Source organism: Equus caballus, chromosome 10 (genome assembly GCF_041296265.1).
Source record: "Equus caballus isolate H_3958 breed thoroughbred chromosome 10, TB-T2T, whole genome shotgun sequence".
NCBI lineage: Eukaryota > Metazoa > Chordata > Mammalia > Perissodactyla > Equidae > Equus > Equus caballus.
Window position 1 is genome coordinate 17,064,795 of NC_091693.1, and position 24,302 is coordinate 17,089,096.

Genomic DNA, 24,302 nt, shown 5'->3' on the forward strand with positions numbered 1-24,302 from the left:
TTATGATTACAGTTTTATTATAACAAAAGAATATTACAGCCAAAGGAAGAGATGCATGGGGTGGAATCTGGGACTAGGAGAGTCCCAAATGCCAAGCTTTCATGTCCCCAGATACGTGTTACTCTCCCGGGGTTGACAGGTGACAACATGCACAGGGAGTATGGCCACTCTGGGAAGCCTCACCCATGCTTTGGTGTCCAGAGTTCTTCTTGAGGTTTCATTATGTAGGCATGATTGCTTGAGTCATGGCCCATGTAGTGAACTCGATCTCATCTCCATCTCCCCCAACACACACACTTTCCTTGGAGGGCAGCTGATTTCACACGACCCAAAGCCCCAACTTGGTTGGCCTTTCTGGCATGACCAGCCTCATCCTGAGTCATCTTGTTAGCATACACTATGAGGTGTGGTCCAAGGGGCCCACCATGAGTAGCCAAGACACAACTGTCACTCAGGAAATTCCAAGGTTCAGGGGGTACCTCCCAGGAGCCAGGACAAAGGCTGAACCTCTTTTCGGGTAAAATTAATTCTTAGAGACACAGGGAGGTTGAGAATTTTCAAGACCTTCAGGTCCCAGCTCCTTCACGTTTAACCTTTCTTCCTTTAGCTTCTCTCTCCTCTTGCCTCTTACTCCAACGTAGCAAGAAGAAACCAAGCAGCCCCTTCAACACTCTGGCTGGAAACCTCCTTAGCTAGATCACTCAGTCCACTAGTTACATTTTCTACTTTCCACAAAACTACAGGTGACAGTGTTGCTAAACTTTCAGCCACTACACAACAGAAATGCCCTTTCCTCTGGTTTCCAATAACATGTTCCTGACATCTTTTTAAGCCCTCACTGGCAGGCTCATGGTTCAGATGTTGACAAATAGTTTGGCAAGCCAAGGCAACCTAGGCTTTTCTCTGATAGCCTCTTCAAAGTCCTTCCAGCCCTCACCCGCTGCCCAGTGCCAAAGCCACTCTCATGTTTTAGGTTCTTGCCATGGTAGCACTCCATTCTCGGTATCAAAATCTTATTTGTTATCTATTTCCAGATAAGAAATTACCCTAACACTTAGCCAATTAAAACAACCAACACATATTACCTCACCTAACTTCTGAGGGTCAGGAGTGGGGGCCACTTAGCTGGGTGGCTTTTGCTCAGGGTCTCTCATGAGGATGCACTCAAGATGTCATCCAGGGTTGCAATCGTCTGGAGGCTTGACCGGGGACCAGAGGATCCACTTCCAAGATGACTCAGTTGGCTGTTGGCAAGAGATCTCAGTTGCTTGCCATGTGGATCTCTCCACAGGGCTTCCCCGAAAGCAAGTGATCCGAGAGGGAGGGCGAGACAAAAATGGAAGCCGCAGTATCTTTTATAACCTGATGTTGCAAGTCGCGCACCATCATGTCCTCAGTATCTTACACTTTTCAAGTCAGTCCCAGTCACTGTAGCAGGGGACCACGCTAGGGTGCGAATACCCAGAGGTGAGGATCCTTGGGGGCCATCTAGGCAAGTGGCAACCACAGAGCCCTTTTACCCATTTTGCAAGTGAGAAAACTGGGTCTCAGACCCTTGACGTCAGACACGCAACTCAGCCACCTGAGGCCAAGGCTCAGACTTTTAACTCCCTCCTGCCCTCTGCAGGACGTCGATGCTCTGGATTTGGAGATGCTGGCCCCCTACATCTCCATGGATGATGACTTCCAGCTCAACTCCAGCGAGCAGCTACCCAGAGCCTACCACAGACCTCCGGGGGCTGTCCCCCGGCCCCGCGCCCGGAGCTTCCACGGCCTGTCGCCCCCAACCCCTGAGCCTTCCCTCCTGCCCCGCTGGGGGAGTGACCCCCGGCTGAGCTGCTCTAGCCCGTCCCGTGGGAACCCCTCCGCATCCTCCCCCATGGCTGGGGCTCGGAAGAGGTGAGCCACAGGAGAGGGGGATATCAAGGGAGTGGAGAGAAGGTCCCTGACCCCCTATCTTGCTCCTGTCTCCTTCTTCAGCCTCATCCTTCATCATTCCTCCTACCCTGACCTCTGCTCCAGCCAGGCCCGCAGTGTTGCCAGCACATGCCACATTTGTTCCAACCTCCATGTTTTTGCCTAGGCTGTGCCCTCCTGCTGGAGTGCCCTCCACTGTTCTCATTGTTTATCCAGATCCTGCCAGTCACCCAGGGCCCTCTCCTTTGGAACATATTTATATCTGGCTCAGTGACAGTTTTTGTCGTAGTTAAGAGGACATTGCCGTAGTGTCAGAGGAACTGTTTAGAACTAAGTTTCCTGACACCTTTGAGAATCTGTTGAAAGCTATGGGCTCTTTCCCAAGAAAATTTACACACACACATACAGACACACAATTTTGCGTGTCATTTCAGAGGACCCGTGTCCCCCTTCCAAAGACATTAGATTATTAATAGTCAAGTTTTTGCTCTCCAAGTTGCAGGCATGTGCCCAGTTAGTCTCCAGAGTGGTCTCTTTACTGTCCTTATGAGGCCTTTATGGACACATCTCAGTATTTCCCAAGGCTCCTGGCTTGGCGCTGGATATACAGCGGGTGCCTAATAAAGACTTGTTAACTGAGGGACAGAGGAAGTTATAGTAGGTAGGTAGGTGGATGGATGGATGATGGATGGGTGGTGAGTGGGTGGGTAGTGGATGGACAGATTGGTGGATGAATGGAAGGATAGATGGATGAAGGTTATATAGATGGGTGAATGGGTGATGGATCATTGGACAGGTGAATGGGAAGATGGATTGGTGGATGGAGAATGAATGGATGGATGTATATATGGATGGATAGATTGGTTGATGGATGGCTGGATGGATTGGTGAGTGGATGGATGGATGGATGGATGGGTGGATGGATGGATCAATGGATGGACAGATGGATTGGTGGATGGATGGGTGGATGGATGGATCAATGGGTGGACAGATGGATTGGTGGATGGATGGGTGGATGGATGGATCAATGGGTGGACAGATGGATGGGTGGATGGATGGGTGGATGGATGGATCAATGGGTGGACAGATGGATTGGTGGATGGATGGGTGGATGGATGGATCAATGGGTGGATAGATTGATTGGTGGGTGGGTAGATGGATGGATGGATGGATAGATCGATGGGTGGATGGATGGATTGGTAGATGAATGGATTGGTGGATGGATGGATGGATGGATGGATCAATGGGTGGATAGATGGATTGGTGGATGGGTAGATGGATGGATGGATAGATGGATAGATCGATGGGTGGATAGATGGATTGGTTGTGGGTGGATGGATGGATGGATTGGTGTGTGGGTGGATGGAAGGATGGATGGATGAATGGATCAGTGGGTGGATGGATGGATTGGTGTGTGGGTGGATGGATGGATTGGTGTGTGGGTGGATGGATGGAAGGATGGATGGATGGGTGGATGGATGGATTGGTGGGTGTATAAGTAAAGGAATAAATAGGTGCTTGGGGGAGTGAATGAACGCTCATCATTTCTGATACTGGTGCCCACACCTGCCCAGGTGTGCTGTGTTTCCACATTCTTGCCTGTCTTCCTGCAGGGCCCTGGCCCAGAGCTCAGAGGACGAGGCCGAGGGGATGGAGCTGCTGGGAGTGAGACCCCCAAAACGATCCCCCAGCCCAGATCCCGAAAACTTCCTGCTGCCTCCCCTCAGCCTGGTATGTATGGGGGTTCGTGGGATTCTCTGGCCCTCAGAACCCAGCGGGCTTAAACCTACAGTTGTATAGATGGGATGACAAGAGGAGGCAGGGGCTTCCTGAAGGTCAGACGGACGGTCATAGTCCCGCTGGGGATAAGATCTTGACCTGCCGCTTCAGCTGATGCGTATGAAAGGGCTTTGCAAATATATGTAAGTCAGTGGTAAGTGCTAGGAAGAAACATCAATCAGGGTAAGGGGAGAAATGACAAGGTCAGCATCTGTAGGAATCTTCTCTGCTCCGGGGAAGCGCCCCCAACCCCAAACCTAGAACAGGTCCTGGTCTTAGATTATTAGGGTAGCGTTAAGAGTACAGACATTAGAGCCAGCAGGACTTGGGTTCAAGTCCCAGGTCTGCCACCTACTATCTATGAGACCTTGGGCAGGTGACATCACCACACTGAGCCTCAGTTTCCTCATCTGGAAAGTGGGGATAATCACATTTCACGGGATGGCCATGAGATCCAGTGAAAGCGGGCCCTTAGCTGATCCTCAGCGGGCTGTTGGTAGATGGAGGTAGAAAAACAAAGCAAACCAGGGCAGCACCCTGGCTCCTCACTCGGAACAGGGCTGTTCGAACATGAGGCGTGTGGTTGGTAATGTCAACAACTTGTATTTATTGAGTGTCTGCCATGCGTCAGACACTGATTGCAGGAGGTGCCTCACATGATTAATTTATTTAATCCCCACAACCACTCTTGAAATATTATTATTATTATAATACACATTTACACATGAGAGGTTAAGCAACTGTCTCATTTGGGGTCTGGGTGGAAAACAGCACGCTCCAATGGGATGTTGAGGAGATTTAGTAACAGGAGCATTGGCCAAGGTGTGGGCAGCATGTAGGAATCAACAAGAGCTGGGGCAGTGCCCTGGGGCTGGCACCACGGGGAGCGTGGCCTGAAGGCACAGGGCCGGGGTGGATACTGGACCCTTGACAGAGCAGGTCCACCCGGTAAGAGCTGGAACCCTCCGTGGAGAGGCACCTCCAACCCACAACAACCCAGCAGAGAAGCAGCTAGAACCCCACAGCGTCCTTAACCACTGCACCATCCTGCCTCCTTGGATATTGATGATGATGATGATGATTTCATTTCTGTCCTGCAGAGTTTCCTTCTGACAGGAGGACCGGCCCCAGGGAGCCAGCAGGACCCCAGCACCCATCTCCTGGAGCTGAATGAGCCCCTGGGTGAGTAGCAATCTGGGTTTCCAGAGGCTCTGGTCCCTCTCTCCCCTGGGAGGTACCTCGGATGGTTGAGAGAGGAGTGGAACAATCCTGAAGGTGGTGGGGGATTGTCAGTGCCCGGAGGTGACCTTGGTGGGAAGAGGCTGCCCGTCTCTCCTCTCAGGGGCACTGTAGTGGAAAAGAGAGACTCCAAGGGAGGCAGGGGCTAGCCAAAGCTGCCCCTTGGGGTGGAAGCCAAGCCTTGGCATCTGATTGCGCTCTGGAGCCTGAACCAATTGGGAGTCAGTCCTGCCAGGGTCATTCCCAGCTGCGTGGCTTAGCCAGCTAGCTTCTGCTTCTGGAGCCTCAGTTTCCCCCTCTGTCGACTGGGGCCTGGGTAATAGCTCTTACCTTAAGGAGATGTTTTGAGGACTCATGGAGATGCTGCACAGGCAGAGCTTAGCTTAAGATGTGGCTTGTCATAAACAACCAATGTCCGTGCTTGTGGCGATGTCGGTTCCACGGCCCCTCCAGAGGGCGCGAGGCAAGTGGCCGTGCTTGTTGGCGTTCTTCTCATCATCTGCAGCACAGCTGTCCGTAGCCATAGCTCCCCTTGAAACCTCCAGGCGTCAACCAGAGGGGTCTCTCCAAAGCTCAAATCTGACCCTGGTCTTCGTCTGCTCAAAACTCTGCCATGGCTCCCTAGGGCCCTTCGGAGAAAGATCAAGCTCCTCACCTTGGACTCAAGTCTCTGCAGGGCCTGACCACTGCCTTATCTCAGATCACACGGCTTCACACCCTGTTTCAGCCACAGTCACTGCCTTTTGATTCATTCTTTCCTTCATCCGTGTAGCAAATATGTATTGAACACGCAGTGAGTGCCAGGCACGGAGCTAGGAGCTGGAGACACAACTGTGAACAAAACATAGAAATCCTCGCCCTCGTGAAGCTGACATTTTAGCGAGGGAGACAGGCCGGAACAGAGAAACGAACAAAATAAAGAGTGCCAGAGAGGAAAATCAGTGCTGCCAGGGGGAAAATAATGTGTGCAAAGGAAAAAGGAGCTCTGGGATTGGGGATTTCAGTTTTAAAGAGTATGACCAGGGGTGGTTTCATTGAAAAGGTGACATTTGAGCAAAGACCGGAAGGAAGTGGGGGAGTGAGTCGTGACAGTTTTTGGGGGAAGAGCATACCAGGCAGAGGGAACAGCGAGTTCAGAGGTCCTGAGGTGGGAGCATATCTGTCTTATTTTGGGGAAAAACAAGGCCAGTGTGGCTGAAGCAGAGAGAAGAGGGGTGAGAGGTGAGGGGCAGACTGCATAGGGCCTCTGTAGGGCATTGTGGTGATTTCAAAGTCATCTTGCTTGAGGAGGCTCCCTCAGGACCTTTGCATATGCTGATCCCTCTGCCTGGAATGCTTTTCCCTCTATTCTTTGCCTAATTACTGCATCCTTTAGATCTCAGATCAAATACTACTCCTTCCTTGAAGCCCTCCCTAACTTCCTAAGCTGCTGGCTCATAACACTCATCACAGTCCATATTCACATACGTATTTGTGTCACTGGCTCAAGACAGATTTTGGCCGTCTTCTCCCTGTGGGTGTGAGCCCTGTGAGGGCAGGGGCCAGGCCTGTCTTGGTCACGGCTGTCCTCTACTGTGAGGCTGGGCACAGTGCAGGTCCTCAGTACATATTTGTAAATGAAGAGCTAACATTTATCTAGTACTTACTCTGTGCCAAGCTTTGTGTCAAATGTGTTATGTCCGTGACCTAACTGATCCCGTCACTGGAAGGTCAGCCCCACGAGGGCAGGGAGTCTCATCTGTCCCGTTCACTGCCGTGTCCCCAGTGCCTGGCACACAGAATGCGTGAATTCTCATAAATGAGGTGGGTATAAGTACCCCTGTTTTCCAGCTCATGTACTGAGCGCTCACAGTACCAGTTATTGTTCAAAGTACTCTACATGGATTCCCTCATCGACTCCACATAACAGCCCTGGGAGGGAGGTACTGTTGTTAGCCCATTTTACAGGTGAGGTCACCAAGGCACAGAGAGGTGAAGTCACCTGCCCCAGGTTACACAGCAAGTAAATAGCAGAGCCTGGATTCCAACTCAGGCAGCATCTGCTCCAGGATTCTTACCTCTTGCCTTAAACACCCTGGACACCTGAGGTGCAGAGAACAGAACTCGCCTGGGATTTCACTGCTATTTGAATCCCGGCCTGCTGGCCTCACCACCCCCGCTTTTAACTGTCAGGAAGGGAAGACAAGTTGGGGTGATCGTTCTCCCCTGGTTTACCTTCCATCTCCCCCCACAGGCCTGGGCCCCTCTCTGCTCTCTCTCTACCAGGATGAGGACACCGCCCAGCCCAGGAGCCACTTCCAGCCAGCGGCAGGTTTGGCCCAGGCCGACTGAGCCAGCCCCTCCTCCCATCGCCCTCCTCCTCCCCAGAAAGGACCTCAACCACACTCCAAGCCGGCAGCCAACGCACAGGATGGGGGCGCCAGGAGGGGGCTGCCCTCTCTGCTCTCAGTGGCCCTCGCCCGCCTCGGGCCTACCTCAGCCCCCACCCCTCTGCCCCCGCCCGTCTGGGGGCTCTCTGGGGTGGTCTCAGCTCAGTGACCTCTGGGAGGGGGTCCCTGGCCTCCTCCTTCTGCTCTCAGGACGTCCCTTGGGGTTCTCCGTACTGGTTACCTCATCCCTTTCTCCAGCTCTCTTGGCTTTACTTTGGGTAATTAGGGATGGGGGAGGTTGGGGTTCAGATCTGTGTTTCTGGGCTCTGGGGAGTACTGACAACCATAATCACATTTCTTTCCATCCATCTTTCTTTTACTATTATTTTTATTTTTGTTGTGTTCATGATAAGTTTTTCATTGCTATGAATTGCCTAGGGTCCATAAGAACGTGGTGCTCTGATCTTCCCCTGCCCTCAGGTGTCAATGGTGGGGGGCCTCTGGGCTAGACCGCACCCCCAGCGACTTCTCATTGAGCCCTCAGCCTCCCAAGCAACTACCCAGCTCTGCCTACCTGCTCCGCTCTGGACTTCTGCTTCCCCTAGCCTCGCCTGGACACTGACTTCATTCGTGGTCTTCCTGTTCCAGGTGTAGCCTCCAACCTCCTCTTCTTCCAGACCACACGACCCCCAACCTTCTCCAGTTCTAGACCACACAACTTCTGACCCTCTCCGGTTCTAGACCACACGACCCCCAACCTTCTCCAGTTCTAGACCACACAACTTCTGACCCTCTCCGGTTCTAGACCACATGACCTCCAACCCCCTCTGGTTCTAGACTCTGCTTCTGACCACCTCTGGTTCTAGACCTGAGGACCTCCAGCCTTTTCTTGTTCTAGACCATACAATTTCTGGCCCCCCTCTGGTTCTAGAGTACACTGCTTGAGACCTTCTCTGGTTCTAGACCATGCAACCTCCAGTCTTCTCTGGCTCTAGACTGCACAGCCTCCAATGTGGTCTGTTTTAGACATTGCATCCTCTAAACTCCTCTGATTCCAGATCTTTCAATCTTCAGCTCTCTCCTGTTCCAGACCTTTCAACTCCCTCAGGTTCCAGAGCCTACAAGCACGAGAGTCCTCTGGTTCTAGAACTTACTCTCTGGCTTTCTCTGGTTCTAGACCTCTCCCTGTAAATCTCCCTTGTGCTAGATGTCACGTGCTCCAACTCCTGCTGATTCCAGATCTTACCACCAACGATCTCCTCTGATTCTGCACCCCACAACCCCAAGCTTTGTGTTGGTTCTAGTCTTCCTGATGTGTAATACATTTTTTTCTATATTCAGACTTCCTAATTTCTAAATAATTTGGTTCTAAACCTCATCATGCCCAGCTCGTTCCTTTTCAGCGTGCCACACTCAAGCTTGCTTTTCCCATCAAAAAGAAGTAAAATGAGTTTTATGTCTTGATCTGATAACCAGTGTTTCCAGAACCAGATACCATGCTCCAGTTCTCTTTTGCTTTAGACTTCATGACCTCTACCATTCACTGGTTCTAGACTACATAACCGTTAGACCTTGCAATTTCTAGGACCCTCTGATTCCAGATCTGATGTTCTCCTTTTTTTCCTCTGGTTATAGAACTTGGCCTCAAATGTCTTCTGATCCCATACCTCATCCTATAAATTCCTTTGGTTCTAAACCTCACAATCTTCAATTCCCCCTCACTCCAGATCTTGACTCCAAATTACCCTGGGTCTAGAACTCAGCCTTCAAACACCTTCTGATTATAGACTTTGCCTTATAAATTTCTCTGGTTCTAGACCTTACAACTTCCAACTCCTGATTCTAGATCTTACAACTCCAAAATCCCTCTGGTTCTAGAACTTGGCTTCACTTTTTCAAACTCTAGTCCTTACTCTATAGATTCCTCTGGTTCTAGACCTCACAGCCTCCAGCTGCCTCTGATTTCAGATCCAAATTCTTTTGGTTCTAGAATGCACCCTCCAAATGCTTCCGATTCTAGAATCTGGACCTCGTCCTGTAGATTCCTCAGGTTCCAAATCTTATGACCTCTGACTCCCTGATTCCGGACCCCCCCCTCCTAACTCTATTCTGGGCTTCTCACCCTACTCCCCTCGCCCCAATTCCTACTCTCTGTCTTAAGTCTTCCCATTTGAAATCCCTGCCCTCCCGGTTCCTTTGCTAATGGACTTCATGCTCAAGCCTCTCTATTCTCAATCTTACATCCCTAACATTTCTCTGTCCTAGAACCACCCCCATCTCAGCCCTCCAGATGTGCACTTACCTTTACTTTACCCCAGGTATCTGGGGACCTGGGGCTCCCTTGCAATCCAGGAGACTTCCCCAGCCGCACAGGTACACGCACAGCCCTATATGCATATCATGGGGTGGGAGAGAGGCCAGGACTCCTCAGTACCCTGCCACCACCTATGAGTCCCCCTTACCCCCCAACCCTCTTTCTACGATGGTGCTACTCTTGGTCTCCCACGGAAAAGGCCTCCCTCTCTCAGCCCAATTCACCCCCTTTCTGGAAGGCACGTCTCACTCTGTTTCGTCAGGGGATGGCCTGTCCAGATTGGTGCTATGGGGGGAGAAGGGTCTGACCCCTCCCTCCCTCAGGGGGTCACCTGAGCCCTCAGTGGAGGGAACTGTGCTAGGCTGGGGGAGGGGAAGGGACTGGATCAGCCACGCTGGCTCTGAAACCCACTAATCTCTGTACCACCATAAAGACCTCGCCTTGGTGGGCACCAGACCTCTGTGTGTTGACTCATCTGTGGGCTTGCTTCAGGGGGCGTGGGGGCACTGGGTGACTGAGTGTCCACGTCACTTTGTGATTCTGTATGTGTGTGATTCTGTGTTCCTATGTGGGTCTATGCAACATTGTGTGTCTGGTGATGTCATTCTGTATGTGTGTGTGTCTTGGGGACAATTCTGTGAACCTGTTTTGCGGGGGGGGCTTTGTCATTCCTTCTACATGTGTGTGTCACTATCTGGGTGAAATGATTCTGCCTTATGTGCTTCTGGTTTCTTTGGATTTCTGTGTTCCTGAGTGTGGGAGGTGTTTATTTTCTTTTTGGTAGCTGTGTGTGTCTGTGGTGTTGTGATTCTGTGTACATGTGTGGGACTGTTGGACACTATGATTCTGTACTGATGCCTGTCTGTGTGACATGATTCTCTGCACTAGAGTGTGTGTGTGGGAGAGAGTGATTGCGTGTTTACAGATTGACGTGCTGATGGCTGTGCCTGTTGTCACGTCTCTATATATCACCCCCCTAATCCCTCTCCCATGTTCCACGTAGGAATCTTCTCAAAGGAAGAAAACTACTTTCAAGCCTTAGCACTTGCTGTTCCCTCTGCCTTAAATGCCTTTCTCCCTTCCTCCCTCTCCTCACTTGATTATCTCCTACTCATACTTCAAATCTTGGTTCAGACGTGCCCTCCTCCAGGAAGTCTTCCCTGCCCCAGCTGGGTGAGGTCCTCCCACAAGCTCCTGAGACTCCCCACCCAATCACAGCTTTAGGTACTCTGTCCCACTCTGAGTATCTATAATAGAGTGAATATAAAAAGTACTTGCTCTGTGTTAAGCCTTCTGCCAAACACTTTACTCATGTGATCTTATCAAACTCTCCTCTAATCCTATACAACAGCACGGTTATTATCCCCAATTTTACAGAGGATGAAACAGAGGTTCAGAGAGGACAGTCACTTGCCCAAGGTCACACAGCAAGAAAGGGCTGAGCTGGACTCAAATCTAGGATTCAAATCCATTATGGCAGCCCTCCCACCCCCACCCCCCACCCCCCAAAATCTCAAAAACCTAACCCACAAAGTGGGCTCTGGAGCCTACAGAGACGGCAGAGTAGGCATTAAGGGCAGAGGTCTTAGCTGGGATGGGTTCAAGTGCTGGCTTGGCCACTTTGTTGCTGTATGACCTTGGGTAAGTGCATTGACCTCTACATATCTCAGTGTCTTGGGCCGTAGAATGTAGACGATGCTACTCTGTGCCTTCCAGGGTGACTTGGCCGTGGCCGGAGGTGGTGGGGTCAGACTGCCAGGCCGAGAAGGTTTGGGGGTGGGATAGCCTGTGCTTCCAGGAGGGGACCCAGGGCAGATCCTTGAAGGATTCGGGGCTGCCGTTCCGCACGAGGGTCGGCTGAGGGCCGGGGAAGGATGGTCTGGAAGGGTGTGCAGCGTGTGGGCATCTGGGGATGCGGCCCGAGGCCAGACTATTCCTGGTCTCCCAGGTCATCAGGAAGAGCTTAGGTTTCCTCCTAGGGGCACTGAGGAGCCATGGAAAGTTGGGGAGTGAGGAAGGCGAGAGAGATGGTGCAACAAGCTTCTGAGCCTGGCTCCGGGCTAGGGGATCCAGGGCGCCTTCGGGTCATATCCTAGAAACATTGCTCCACAAGGTTGGAGCTGAATTCTGTTGGTTTGAGAAACCACCCATTCTTCAGAGAGGGGTAACTGAGGCTCTGGAGGAGCAGGGGTAGATCTGCTCAAGGTCACACGGGGAACTGACAGCAGGCCAGCCTCCCAGCTCCGGTTCCTCGTCGGGCACGGAGCTGCCTGGCAGCACAGCCACACCCACCGGCGGCATCTACCATCCACCCACCAACCCGAGAAGACGGCGTGGGAATCCCACTTGAAGACCCCGAGAAACTTCCGCATCCTCGGAACACGGTAACTCTGGGAGCCGGGGCCACCCCGGGCCTTTTTCCCCCGCGCGCCCCTTCCTGCCTTCCCCATTGGCTCATTCTAGGGGGCCCCCTGGTCACCTTGTCCTCCGCGCGCTCTCGGGAGAAAGCGCCCTGCGCACGCGCGCCCAAGGCGCCTCCGGGCCCGCGCTTTACGACACTTGTGCAGCAGCGGCAGCGCCACTCGGCGCTCCTTCGCGACGATTCGGCCGGGTGCCGCTGGCGGCGGTTGCCAGGGTGGGGGTCGCTTTGCGGCATGGCGATGGCGGAGGGCGAGCGGACTGAGTGTGCTGAGCCCCCGCGGGACGAGCCCCCGGCTGATGGCGCTCTGAAGCGGGCGGAGGAGCTCAAGACGCAGGCCAACGACTACTTCAAAGGTGCGCCCGGCCCGGAGAGGGGGCGAGGGAGGCCGGAGAGCGGCGCGGGGCCAGGGCTGCCGGGGCCCGCGCGGAACCATGGCAACGCGGGGCAGCGGCCCGGGCGCGGGGCGGGCGCCACCAAGTGCCCGGGCGTGGGGGGCGCCCGGGATGGCGCTCCCGAGGGGCGACAGCGGGGGCTCCAGAGAGAAGGGGGGATAGTCCGAAGTGGCGTGCGGAGCGGGGGCTGCTAAGTGGGGAGACTGGAGAGGGCGCCACCGACTGTGAGGCTGGAGGGGGCCGGGAACGGGGACCCTACCGAGTGTGGGACCCCGAGAGAGCTGGAGAGGGCGCTCCCACGGGGTGACACGGGGCGGGGGAGTGGTGGCACTACCAAGTGGGGAGACCTGGGGTGGGTGACACCGACTGGAGGCTGCGGGGGGCTGTCCCAACAGAGTAGGGAATCGTGAGGGTGGGGAACAAATCATTAGATGGGAGGGTAAGGAAGTAGGAGCTTTAGGGTTACGCGCGGAGAAGGGATGTGTGGGAGGCCCTGAGGGTAGAGGTGGGGGAGTCCCCAGAATAGTATGACTTAGCATCTTGGGAAAGAGTAAGACGTGGGGGCAGCTATTCATTCATTCATTCAACATGTTTGTGGAGCACGTGCTGTGTGCTAAGGCCTGTGCGAGACTCCGGGGTTATCAGCAGCCAATGAGGCAGTGGCAGCCCTGCCCTTAGCAGCGTGTAATTTAGCAGGAGGAGAATCAGACGTTGAGTAAAGTCACAAATAAGTGATAAAATACTTAGAAGTTGTAATGAGTGCTTTGAAAAAAAACCCCAACAGGGTGTGAAGTAGAGAATAAGGCTCTGAGGCTGCTTGAGATAGAGTAGACAGGAGAAGACATTTCCATTGAGAAGAATTGGGGAGGAGTGTTCCAGGTGGGTGGAGCCACATGTGCAAAGGCCCTGAGGCAGGAAATGATAGGAGACTGGCAGTTACTGTTGAGTTACTGTTTAGACTGATACAAGATGAGTTTAGGATAAGGGCCATATCACGTAGGGTCTCATAAGGCATTGCAAAGACTAGTTTGAATTTTACTCAGCTCTCCAGGAGGAGACATGCAGTAGATGGATGGGCCAGTCTGGAGCTCCGAGGAGAGGAATTTGGGCATGATCAGCCTGTGGATGGACTGGAACACTCTGGGAGAGGATGAGGTCATCTAGGAAGAGAAGGGGCCTAGGACAGAACCTGGAGGAATTCTGATGTTTAGAACAGAAGGGGAAGAGCCTGAGCGGGGTGGTCAGTGAAGTAGAAGGGAAATCAGGAAATGTGTCGGGAAAGAGGAGAGAAGAGAGTGCTTCCAGGACAAGGCGGCTGTGTCCCAGGTCAGAGGCTGCCAAGGCAAGGCCTGAGCGTTGACCGTTGGATTTGGCTCCACGAGTGTTGTTGGTGGCCTTGGCCAGAGCTGTTTCTGGGCACGATGAGAGTGGTAGCCAGATACGAGGGCCCTGGAGAGTGGACGGGAAGCCTGGAAGTGGAGACAGCAAGTGTCAACCAGCATGTCCAGTGTTCTGGTTCGGAAGGGGAGCGGAGAAGTGGGGGAGGGAGGCTGCTGCTTTTGAGGATGGACAAGACTAAGAGTGTCGTCCAGTAGAGGGGAGAATTGACCCCACAGGAGAGAGGGGAGACGTACAGCAGCAAGGCCCTGGAGAAGGGCAGCGTGGAAGGGGTCTAGAGCCTTGGTGGAGAGTTGGCCTCTGCTGGGAGCACAGACGGATTCGAAGAGTGGGACGGTGTGGTCAGGCTGGAGCAACGAGGAGGAGGTAGGCCTGGTGAGAGGTGAGGCTGGTGGTAGAGCCTTGGAGGCTGGGTCGAGAAGTGTGGATGTCATCCTGATGGAGATAGGGAGCCATGGAAGGTTTTAGGAGAGGAGCAACATAGTCTGATTAGCGTTTGAAAAAGATCCCCCAGCTGCCTTGCAGAGATTGGACGCAAGGGCAAGACCGGAGGCCAGGAAGGAGACTGCAGTGGGGGACAGGTGAGGGGAGGTGGCGGTGCTGCCGACCAGGCTGGAGAGACGGAAACTGACTCAAGAAATGTCTCCGAGAGGAAACGAGAGCGGCCCCCTGGAGAGGGGGAGGGGACTTCAGGCAGCAAGAGCAAGGATGGCAAAGGCCCAGAGGGGAGCAGAGCCTGGCACCCAGGAAGTGAGTGGGGCTGGGATGCGAGAGGCAGGAGGAGTTAATGGTGAGGCTGCAGGAGGAGGCTGAGCTGGCTCCTGAGGACTCAGGTGAGCCGCGGATGGTGCTGAGCAGGGAAAGGACAGGGTCGAGTTTGTGCTTTAGGAAGACCCCGCAGGAGGGGCAGGACTGGCGGCTGGGAGACTGGGAGGAGGCTGGGCAGGACCCTGGGCAGCAGAGGATGAAGGGCAGACCCGGGCAGGGGGTGCTGTAGGGATGGAAGTGAACGGTTCTGAGTGCTGCTCAGCAGGCTGACTGGCCGGAACACGGTGCCTGCTGGACTGTGGGGGTCGAGGGGTCAGGAGGTGTCCAGGACAAGGCCGGTCTCCAGCGGGCAGCTGGCGCGGAAGGGGGCTCTGGAGGAGCAGCAAGTAGGGGGGTTGCTGCTGAGGGGAGGTGAGACTTCTGGGGGACAGTCAGCCATTGGGAGGGGCCCCTTGCCCTCCAGGACCTGGGATCGGAGCCCTGAGGAGCCCTGGGGCTGGGCAGGTGGCCAGAGGTCCTGGTCTGGGCCCCTCGCTGTCTGGCAGGCGGGGCAGGCACGAGCCGCAGCCTCCGGGGCTGTGGGAATAACAATAAAAAGAATAATTACAGCCCAGAGTAATTGAGCCCCTGTGGTGGCCAGGTACAGCACGTTGTTTCATCCTCCCCGGCACCGCACGGCTGTTTGTTTTAGAGAGGAAGCCAGGCTCCGAGAAGTGAAACCGCTTGCCCAAGGTCAGAGTGTGTGAGCGCAGCGCCCGGATATCCCCCTTCCTCCCCACGTGCTTGGCTCCTACGGTCAGAGTCCTTACCCCGAGCCACCCTGGCCCTGGGGTCAGGGGAGAGGGGCCCTGGGGGCTCAGAGAACCCCATCCCTACCCCCGCCAACATGGCTCGCTCACCTCTGTGAGCTCAGGCCCATTCCAGGGGCCTTGGGGGGCAGAGCCTGGTCCCCCATGTCACTCATCTCTCCCCTCTCATCGCCCTTCTGTAAAATGGGGGAGGTGTGTTTAACCCCCAAGGCCGCCTCGGGTCTCGGGGTTTGTAGACTTGGTTAAGAGCTCAGGCTGCCTGGGTTCAAATCTTGTTTCTTCCTTTTACCTGCTGTGCAACCCCTGGACAAATGACTTAACCTCTCTGTGCCTCAGTTTCCCCATCTCTGAAATGGGGAATGTCTTGAGGAATAAAAGTGCTTGTGTTTTTTTAAAACACGTAGAGCGGGCCTGGGATGTGGTGTGTTGGGTGGATGCGTGAAGTCCCGGCCCCTCCCATTTCCTCTGCTCCATTCCCCTTCCCTTCATATAGTCATTAGTTCACTTCTTTTACAAGTGTCTGCTCTGCTGATCACGTTCTCAGCTGTAACTGCATTTCATCCGTGAGTCCATATAACCCTCACAACTGTCCCCCCATGGGGCAGGGCCAAGTGTGATTCCCGCATTTCCGATGAGCAAGCAGAGCCCCAGGGAGCGGGGGCTGTTTGCACGAGGTCCCATGGTCGGGATCTGCAGGGCTGGATGTCAGGCTCTGAGACACCAGGCTCCTCACCCCGTGCCAGACTGCCACTCGAGTAACACCTCACCCGTCAGGAGAGCTGGCGAGCTGGGCTCTGGAACACAGCCAGGTGGCGGGAGGGAGTCCTCGAAGGCGCTGGCATTCCGGGGAGGGTGGGTCAGGCTTGGGCTGCCTGGTTCTGCCCTTGCTTGTTTCCAGGAAGTCTTAAGCCTACCCTCCAGGGCTCACGGTCCTGGGGGGACACGCCCATCACCTAACGGTGACAACCCAGGGTGGGCAGAGCTGGGATAGGGGAGCCCAGGGGCCGGAGCGGCCCAGAGGGGTGCCTGCCCCAGCCAGGGGGTCACGGAGGGCTGCCTGAAGAAGGGGACATAGGAGCCATTTGAAAGATTGCCAGATGTTAGCCTGCAGGAGGGATTGTTGCATTGTTCCTGGCTGTCTCCGCAGGACCTGGCTGCTTCTCCTTTCTCTAGTGTCTGTCTGTCTCTTCCTTCCTTCCTTCCTTCCTTCCTTCCTGCGGGACTGTTCATGGGGCCTGGGACCCTCTTTCTCCATTCCCTTCAGCTGCCTCACCCTTCCTCATCCTCCAGGTCCCAGCGTCAGCATCCCTGCTGGGCTGCCCCAGCCCCACACTCGGAGGACTCTCTGTCTGGACCTCACTGTCTGAGGACAGCTGTGTCCCCCACACTGGACTGTGAGCCCCAGCAGGGCACGGCTGGGTGGGAGCTGCTGTGTCCTCAGAGAGGGCTGCCCCTGCCCTCCCGGGGCTCGGGTTCAATCTGGGGAGATGCATTATAAGCAAGAGACAAAACACAGTCGTGGTGTATCAGACGGCTCTGGAGAAAGCTGAAGTGGGGGTTAGGGCAGGAATTCTCAGTTTCGGCTGGGGCTTAGGAGGACTCTGAAACGCAAGTCCAGAGAGGGTACGTAAGTTGCCCAAGGACACCCAGCGGGTAACCCAGCCAGGGTTTGGGCCCAGGCCACCTACCCCTGTGTCTGTGCCTGCCCCTGTGCCGGGCTCCCGCCCACAGGCCACCTGGCTGGAGGGGAGAGTGGGAGCGTTAGGGTCTTGGCCTGGCTCAGAATCCCCGCCTGCCACTTGCCTCTTGACCTTCAGCATGGGCTTCTCCTCTGAGCCTCAGTCCCTCATCTGGGAAATGGGCCTCATGCAGCCATCCTCGGGGTTGTGAGGGTTCAGTGAAGGGACTCGTGTACCCAGGGCCCCACATGCCACCTGGCACATCATGGACCCCTGATTCGGGTAAGCCTCCAAGCTGTGGTCTCCTGCCTGTTGAATGGGCCCGGGCGAGGGGTCCAAGCCTGACTCTGCAGATGCAGACTGGGTGCTTGACCTTGAACAAGACCTCCGGGAGCCGTCCGTAAAGTGAGCTCCGGACGATGCTGATGCCGTGGAGATGTGAGGATTCCACGGGTCAAGATGTAACGCGCAGGGCATGCCATAGCTCAGTGCACATAAGATCAGCCTTTTCCCCTTGGCCAGATGTCACATTTAGAACATCAATGTCCAGCCCCCGCTGTGGCTGCCAGGGCCTGAGGGATCTGTCCTGCCAGCCTCGCTGTGCTCATCTCCCACCCTCCCCAGCTCACCCTGCCTCGGCTACACTAGCCTCTCACTGGTCCTGGAACACAAGCACGCACACGTATGCATGCACGCGCAGACGACACACACACCCACACCCACCCCGGGCCTTTGCATCTGCTGTCCCTTCCGTTGGGAACGCTCTTCCTCCAGTCTGGTTGTCACTTTCCTCGGGTCTCTGCTGATGTCCCTTCTCCGTCCCCACCTCCTGTTCTGCCAGGCCCTCTGTGTGCTGCTTTCCTTGCTTTGGGGACGACCAGAGCTGGACGACCAGGGGCCTCAGAGCAGGCTCACATTTGCTGGCTCCCTTGTCAGCTCTGGCACTCAGGGACCCGTCCTCTTCAGGCCGTGGGGAGGGCGCAGGAGGACCCTCCTGAAGTCCTGGAAGGAGCATTGCCCGGCTGGGGTCTGGGGTGACGGGTGGGTGGAAGTGATTTCAGCTAGGGTGGGATGCTTGGGACAGGGAAGGGGGCAGGCTGAGGACATTTCTGAGCTCAGCCGTGGACCCCAGTTTCCCCTCTGTACACGGGGAGACAGGGCCGGTACCCCGCCCAGGGCCCTTGCTGGGCGGCAGCCCTGCCTCACACCGCCTCCTCCTCCTCCTCCTCCGCAGCCAAGGACTACGAGAACGCCATCAAGTTCTACAGCCAGGCCATCGAGCTGAACCCCAACAACGCCATCTACTATGGCAACCGCAGCCTGGCCTACCTGCGCACCGAGTGCTACGGCTACGCACTGGCCGACGCCACGCGGGCCATCGAGCTCGACAAGAAGTACATCAAGGGCTACTACCGCCGGGCCGCCAGCAACATGGCCCTGGGCAAGTTCCGGGCCGCCCTGCGCGACTACGAGACGGTGAGCGGGCCTCGGGGAGGGGTGCAGGGGAGGGAGGCCTCAGCGTGCGCGGCTTGGGGGGCGAGGAGGCCACTCAGCACTCACTCACCACTCACTCATCCGCCAGGTGCCCTCAGGCGCCTGGCCTCTAGCAGACCGCCCAGGTTCACAGCCCCGCTCTGCCTTCGCTCGCCTGGTGACCCTGGACAAGTTACCTGGCCTCTCGGTGCCTTCTCTCCCACTTCTGTGAAGTGGGGAAGAGTAAATGAGTTTCTGCTTTCCAAGCATTTAGAACAGCTCCCGGCACGTAGTCAGTGTTGTGGAACAATTAACGATTATGATTCTGATTATGAGTTTTTAATACGGAACGCTTCACGAGTTGGCATGTCACCCTTGTGCAGGGGCCACGCTGCTCCTCTCCGTAACATTCCAGTGTTAACGTAAGTGCTGTGAGGTGAGCGCCTGTTCTGATTGTTGGTGGCGGACAAGAGTCACACAGCCCTCCTGGTGGAGGTCACAGTTCCGAGCGGGGCGGAAAACTCGCCGTGTCCTCAGCTAGTCAGCAGAGCCATTGCCGCTGAGGTCGTGTGCCTGGGAGGGAATGGAATAGGGCGATGTGCGTTAGAGACAGCAGGCGGGGGACGTGGGAGGTGACGAGGAGGTGACGAGGGATGGCACCTAGAGCGCAGCAAGTTTGCTGCCCGTCTGCCACTCCCCGTGCTGTCGTTGCTGTGGTGGTGACAGCAGTAGAGGTGAGGACTCAGAGAGCACATACCCTCACGCCAGGCCTGTTCGCCTGCCGCACGGGCAGCTGAGGGCGTCGGTGTGGCAGCCCCAGGGTAGGAACCATGATCGTCCCTGTTGTACAGATGGGGGGACTGAGGCCCGGAGGGGTTGAGACACCTGCCCATCGACGTGCAGGTGGCAGAGCTGGGGTTTGAACCCAGGCGGCCTGGCCCTCCAGCCCCTGTCTCCCCCGTTCAGAGAGTTAGCCCCCTGAGAGTAGGGGGTTGTTTGCTTGCTCACTGGGATGGTGGCTGGCACTGGGCAGGGGCTCAGTCAGTGTTTGTTGAATGAATTGTCCTTCTGCCCCCTGTACACATGCACACCCTCACTTCCTCCTTTTGTTTCATTCACCACACACCGAGCAGCTTCTGTCATCTGGGGAGAGCTACCGGGGGGCCGAGAACCACAGGCCGCAGGGGGAGGCAGCCTGGTCAGACTGCACAGGTTGCCCGCTGGCCTGGGGTGGAGGGGGCATTCAGGCCAGGGACACCTGTGTCAGGGCAGGGACAGAGGCATCGAGGAGCGGGGAATTTGGAGACTGAGGGGCAAAGTGGAGAAGGGGCTGGGGTGACACCCAGGAGGATGGGGAACGGAGCAGAGGAACAGTCCTATGAGCTTGGGCTCCCAAACCTCTCCCTTGGTGTCCCCATCTGGGAAATGGTGACAAGAGGAGCGGCCACCTCGTGGGTAGCTGTGGGCTCTGGGTAAAGGTCATTGGGGCTGGAGAGCTCAGTAATGAGTAACCCAGAAGGACAGTCAGGATTGGGTGGGGGCAGGGCTCCAAGTGGGGGAGGGGCCCGGAGGAACCGAAAGGGGCCAGAGAGGAGAGCAGCTCCCAGGAGCACAGCTCTGCCGCAAGGGCCTCCCCGCCCCCTCCTGGGGTTGCGGGAAAGCCTTTCCCCAGGGTGAGGAGTGGGGTTCTTCTCAGCTTTGCTCAGACTGGGGCCTAACGACCTGCTCCCTGAGGCCCAGACGGTCAGTTCCAGCCTTGTGGACGTACGGCGTCTGAGCTCCCTCCCAGGCCTGTGGATGCCGTGGAACACTGGGGGACATCCACAGCTCTTTTTGGACCCACCTGTGGTGGAGCCGCACCCAGCCTTTGAATTGTCACAGCCCATTTCCCTGTGGGGGCTCTGCCAGCAGCACTGGGGAGTCCCCATGTGAGCCTGAGGTCCCTGCCACCCTGGGCCTCCACAGGCCTGCGGGCTTTCCACCCTGCTCCCTTCTGACGCATTTCCTCGGGCTCTGGATGCCGGGCAGGGGGGCTGGCCCTAGGGCAGCTGCCCCCACCCAGAGTCTCTGCCTCCCGCCCTCCTGCCCTCCGGAGCTGTCCTGTGACCCGCTGCAGTTTCACGGAGAACGTGCCAGGCCCGCTCTGAGATCGTGGCCTCCTCGGAGGCCGAGCCAGGGCGTGAGCCTGGATGAAGGAAGGAGCCCGCGGCGTTGCCCCTCAGCACCCGGGCCCTGGGGCGGGCGAAGGGCCTTTCCTCCCTCAGCCTCCGTCTCCTCGTCTGCACGCTCACTGCGGGCCTCGCTCTGTTGTGAGCTCTTTGCACGCTTGAGTCAGTCCATTTTCCAGGAAGGAAGCTGAGGTCTAGAGGGGAAGGCCTCCTCCGAGGTCGCCCCGCAGAGAGGGCGCCAGTGGGACTTGAAGCCAGAGTCCATGCCTGCAGCGCCTCGCGGGCCGCAGCTCACTTGAATGGTTTGAGCCCAGCCCGTCCGTCCTCAGATAGAATAGACAAGAAAACAATTTGTCATTGGGAGGAAGTGTGTGTATATTTTGTGGAAAAATATTTTCCGTTGGCGTGAGTCTAGATGTGTCGGGTGTCAGGTAAAATAGACGTTCCTTGCCGGGAGCCACGGTGGCGGAGTCTGCAGGTGCAGGCGCAGGGGCTGGAGGCCCCGGCTCCGGGTCAGGACGCCAGCCGCGAGCTGTTTCTGCTCTGAGTGCTTGGGCCCTGCGGCCTCTGTGGCCTCATCTGTGAGAGGGCGCGACAGGAGGGCCTGCCTCGGTGTCCCTGTGAGGGTTGAATGAGAGCAGAAGGGCCCCGCTTAGCACTGGTGCAGCTTCCCCTGGGGCTGTCTGGGGGCAGAGCCTGCAGCGCACAGGAAGGGCTGTGTGCAGGTGCCAGGACCTCGCTAGGGCCCTGGGGAGCTGGGTGTGTCTCCCTTCTGCTCTCCCTCTGGGGCCGGGCCTCAGACCCTCAGCAGCGACTGACCTCGGGTTCGTGTTCAGTCCCCCACCCACCACCCTCGTCTGCAGGCTTGTCCTTTCAGAGGGACCTTGCTCCAGGACTCCCCGGCCCTTTGTTGGGTCCTCTTCTCAGAAGGCCCCCTGTGTTCTTCCCTGTCTGTGGTTGGAGCTCAGGGCTCACGTGGGCCCAGGCCGGATCTGGGGGCTCCTGCACCCCCATCCCCTCCCAGGATTTCTTGGGTTTGGTTTGTAATATGGTTCACATTTGGGCTGCTTCTTCCGGCATAGCCCAGTGCGGTCCGTTAGAAGTGCGTTTTGCCTTGCACGCCTGTCCGTGTGCCCGCACACCTGAGGTTTGGCTGTCTGGGAGTTGCAGGAGCGCTCACCATGGGCCGGGCCAGGTGTGGCCTTCATACCACAGTAACTCCTGAGATCGCAGCACCCTGTGTGCTGGGAGCTGTTCCCCCTAATTTACAGATGAGGAAAGCAAGGCCCAGAGAGCAGGGCACTCCCTGAGTCCCACAGCCAAGAGGGGACAGCATGGCCCCAGGTGGGCTCCCACCACTGGATGTCGTGCCGTTCACGACAGTTTCTCGGCACAGCGCTTGCCCTTCGCTCAGGTGCTGTGTTTGCTGGTCTCTGCTCTTCTGTTTCACTGAATGGGAATGTTGGGTGTGACTTGCTCAGTACACTTACCAGAGGGTCTTGACCTGTGGGTGACAGACCTGGTGTTGCGCGTCAGGCTGGCTTCGGAGTGCAGGCCCTCGAGCCGGCCATCCCCGCTGTCCACATGCCTCATGCAGTGCGGCCCTCTGTGGGCTGCGTCTCCTCGTCCGTGCGTCGTAGGGGATCATGATGGTCACATGGGCCTCGGGGACACTCAGCATGGGGCCTGGCTCTCGCTACTGTTCCGAACCCAAGCTCTTCTGAAAACCACTTGTTCCAGTTAAGTTCGGGCAACTCGTTTGGTGGCAGAGTCTGACGGGAACTAATCAGAAGCCATCGCTGGCCTCTTACTGATGCTCCTGCCTTGTGTGACTGAAGGTTTTGCTGCAGAAAAAACCAGAGTGCGTGTGATCACCAGGTGCCACTCGGATCTACCGGGTGTCATATAACGTGGGGTGGCCCTGGGTCACCTGTCTAAAATCCCCCAAGTTCCCAGTTCCCATGTATGCGCAGCCCCCCGGCCTCACGTTGGGATTGCGCCCCGTGTTGGTGCGCCAGCAACTCGAGCGCTGTCGTTACTGCCCGTGAGCACTCCTGGCTGAAGGGACCATGTTTTAAACACAGCTTTTTATTTTGAGAGCGGTGTGGCTCCATGTGCAGTCGTAAGAACTGCAGAGATCCCGTTCTCCCAGTTTCCCCAGCAACATAGCCAGCCTCACTGCAGAAGCATCCCAGTCAGGATACTGACGCTGATACAGTCCAGATGCCACTCTTTAAAGGGAAGTCCAGCGTGCAGTTCTGACCCGGTGGGCCTCAGCTGCTCAAGGACCCGCCGGGCCTCTCCGGGCCGGAGCAAATGACCTTCCCCAGGGGTGGAGCCAGGGGGCCGCTTGCTCTGTCCCAACCGGACAGTGAGTTGGGAACAGCAGAAGCCACGGGCCCTGGAGCGTGCACTCAGGGCTGCTAGGCCGTGATGGGCCCAATGTTAAATTCTCACGCCAGCCCTCCAAAGGTGTGCTGGCACCCTCTCCACTTTCTAGAAGCTGAGGGAGACTCAAGAGGTGGGGCTGCATGCCCCCAAGGCCTGGCCCCGGAGCCGGCGCTCACCAGCACTGCCCCACACTGCCTCCCTGGAGGACATACAGGGAGCTGTAGGGACCGGTGGCAGTGGGCAGGGAAGGGAGGTGGCGGGAGGGGAGCACATCCCAGCCTGTGTGGCAGAAGTCAGGATCCTAGGCAAGGAGAAAACGGAACCCTGGCTTCTGGGGTCAGTGATTTCGCCTCTTTGGGCCTCAGTTTCCTCATCTGTCAAGTGGGGGTTGTGATAACATCACATAGAGCTGCTCCGAGGATAAAGCGAGCAGGTTAATTGCTCTCAGCAGCGTCAGGCACATGGCAGGTGCTGGGAACGTGAGCCGTGTGCTCTTGCTGCCGCTGCCATTGTTAGTGCTCCTGCTGCTGTTCCCCAGCCTTGGCCGTGTCTCCATCCTGCACCCCAGCCTGTGAGCCCTCTGAGAACGGGCACTGACTCAGAGGAAGTACTGAGTGGTTCATCCATCCCCTCGGGGGGCATTCATTCACTGCTGGGACACACCTCAGCCCCACCTCAGGGCCCCCTTCCAGGGGGACACAGACCCGGCTCCAGCAAACAGATGAGCTGGGGGTCCTGCTTGACCCAGCCTGGGAGACGGCGGGGAGGGGGGCTGATACCTGGAGGAACTAGAAAGGAGTCGGAGGTGGGACTGAGGTGTTCCGGGCCAGGGGGCAGCGTGTGCAAGGCCAGACGTGAGAGGGAGCTGGCACGTCTGGGGACTCGTGAGTTGGGGCGGATGCGGTGGGGCAGGGCAGACAGAACAGAGGGCGGGCGGGCCGTCCAGGGCAGGCCAGGTGCTGGTGTGGACTTTATCCCCAGGGGACACGCAGCCTCTCCCCCACCCGGAAGGACTCCAGAGGATGTCTGGTGCTGCCTGCCTCCAGGCCTTGCCCCATACCCACACCCCAGGCAGGCGGGGCCACCTGGCAGGGTGCCCTGGCCATCACTTGCCGAGACCCAGCCTCCTGCCGCCCGCCTGGTCTGCGCGTCCCAGGGCGGAAGAGCCACCCTGGCCCGCAAGG

General features: G+C 56.7%; 2 protein-coding genes, 1 long non-coding RNA gene and 1 other non-coding gene across 10 annotated transcripts in view; 2 read left to right on the forward strand and 2 right to left on the reverse strand.

Annotated features, from left to right (window-relative positions):
• The window catches only part of HIF3A (hypoxia inducible factor 3 subunit alpha), a 28,107-nt gene extending 18,033 nt beyond the window's left edge, over positions 1-10,074 (forward strand). For 2 of the 6 annotated variants that reach the window (XM_023649958.2, XM_023649957.2), the window contains 4 exons: positions 1,628-1,899; positions 3,531-3,648; positions 4,797-4,878; positions 7,169-10,074. In XM_023649958.2, the coding sequence (XP_023505726.1) occupies positions 1,628-1,899; positions 3,531-3,648; positions 4,797-4,878; positions 7,169-7,266 (570 nt within the window). In that variant the 3' untranslated portion in view covers positions 7,267-10,074. The remainder of the gene's footprint in view (positions 1-1,627; positions 1,900-3,530; positions 3,649-4,796; positions 4,879-7,168) is intronic. The other 4 variants (XM_070223069.1, XM_023649961.2, XM_023649959.2 and 1 more) reach the window with 3 other exon arrangements.
• Positions 1-12,172, reverse strand: LOC111775223 (uncharacterized). Of its 2 annotated transcripts, none has more exons than XR_011421918.1 (4): positions 12,098-12,172; positions 9,607-9,691; positions 5,266-5,766; positions 1-1,244 (listed from the first exon to the last, which is right to left on the reverse strand). It is a non-coding gene; the product is annotated as an uncharacterized lncRNA (long non-coding RNA). The 2 variants fall into 2 exon arrangements; XR_002810729.2 differs by lacking the exon at positions 1-1,244 and adding an exon at positions 4,280-5,043.
• Positions 12,088-24,302, forward strand: part of PPP5C (protein phosphatase 5 catalytic subunit) — a 22,321-nt gene continuing 10,106 nt past the window's right edge. The window contains exons 1-2 of the mRNA XM_023649964.2: positions 12,088-12,393; positions 18,321-18,562. Coding sequence (XP_023505732.1) covers positions 12,273-12,393; positions 18,321-18,562 — 363 coding nt within the window. The 5' untranslated portion in view covers positions 12,088-12,272. The remainder of the gene's footprint in view (positions 12,394-18,320; positions 18,563-24,302) is intronic.
• Positions 18,898-19,003, reverse strand: LOC111775520 (U6 spliceosomal RNA). The gene has a single exon (XR_002811227.1). It is a non-coding gene; the product is annotated as a U6 spliceosomal RNA (small nuclear RNA).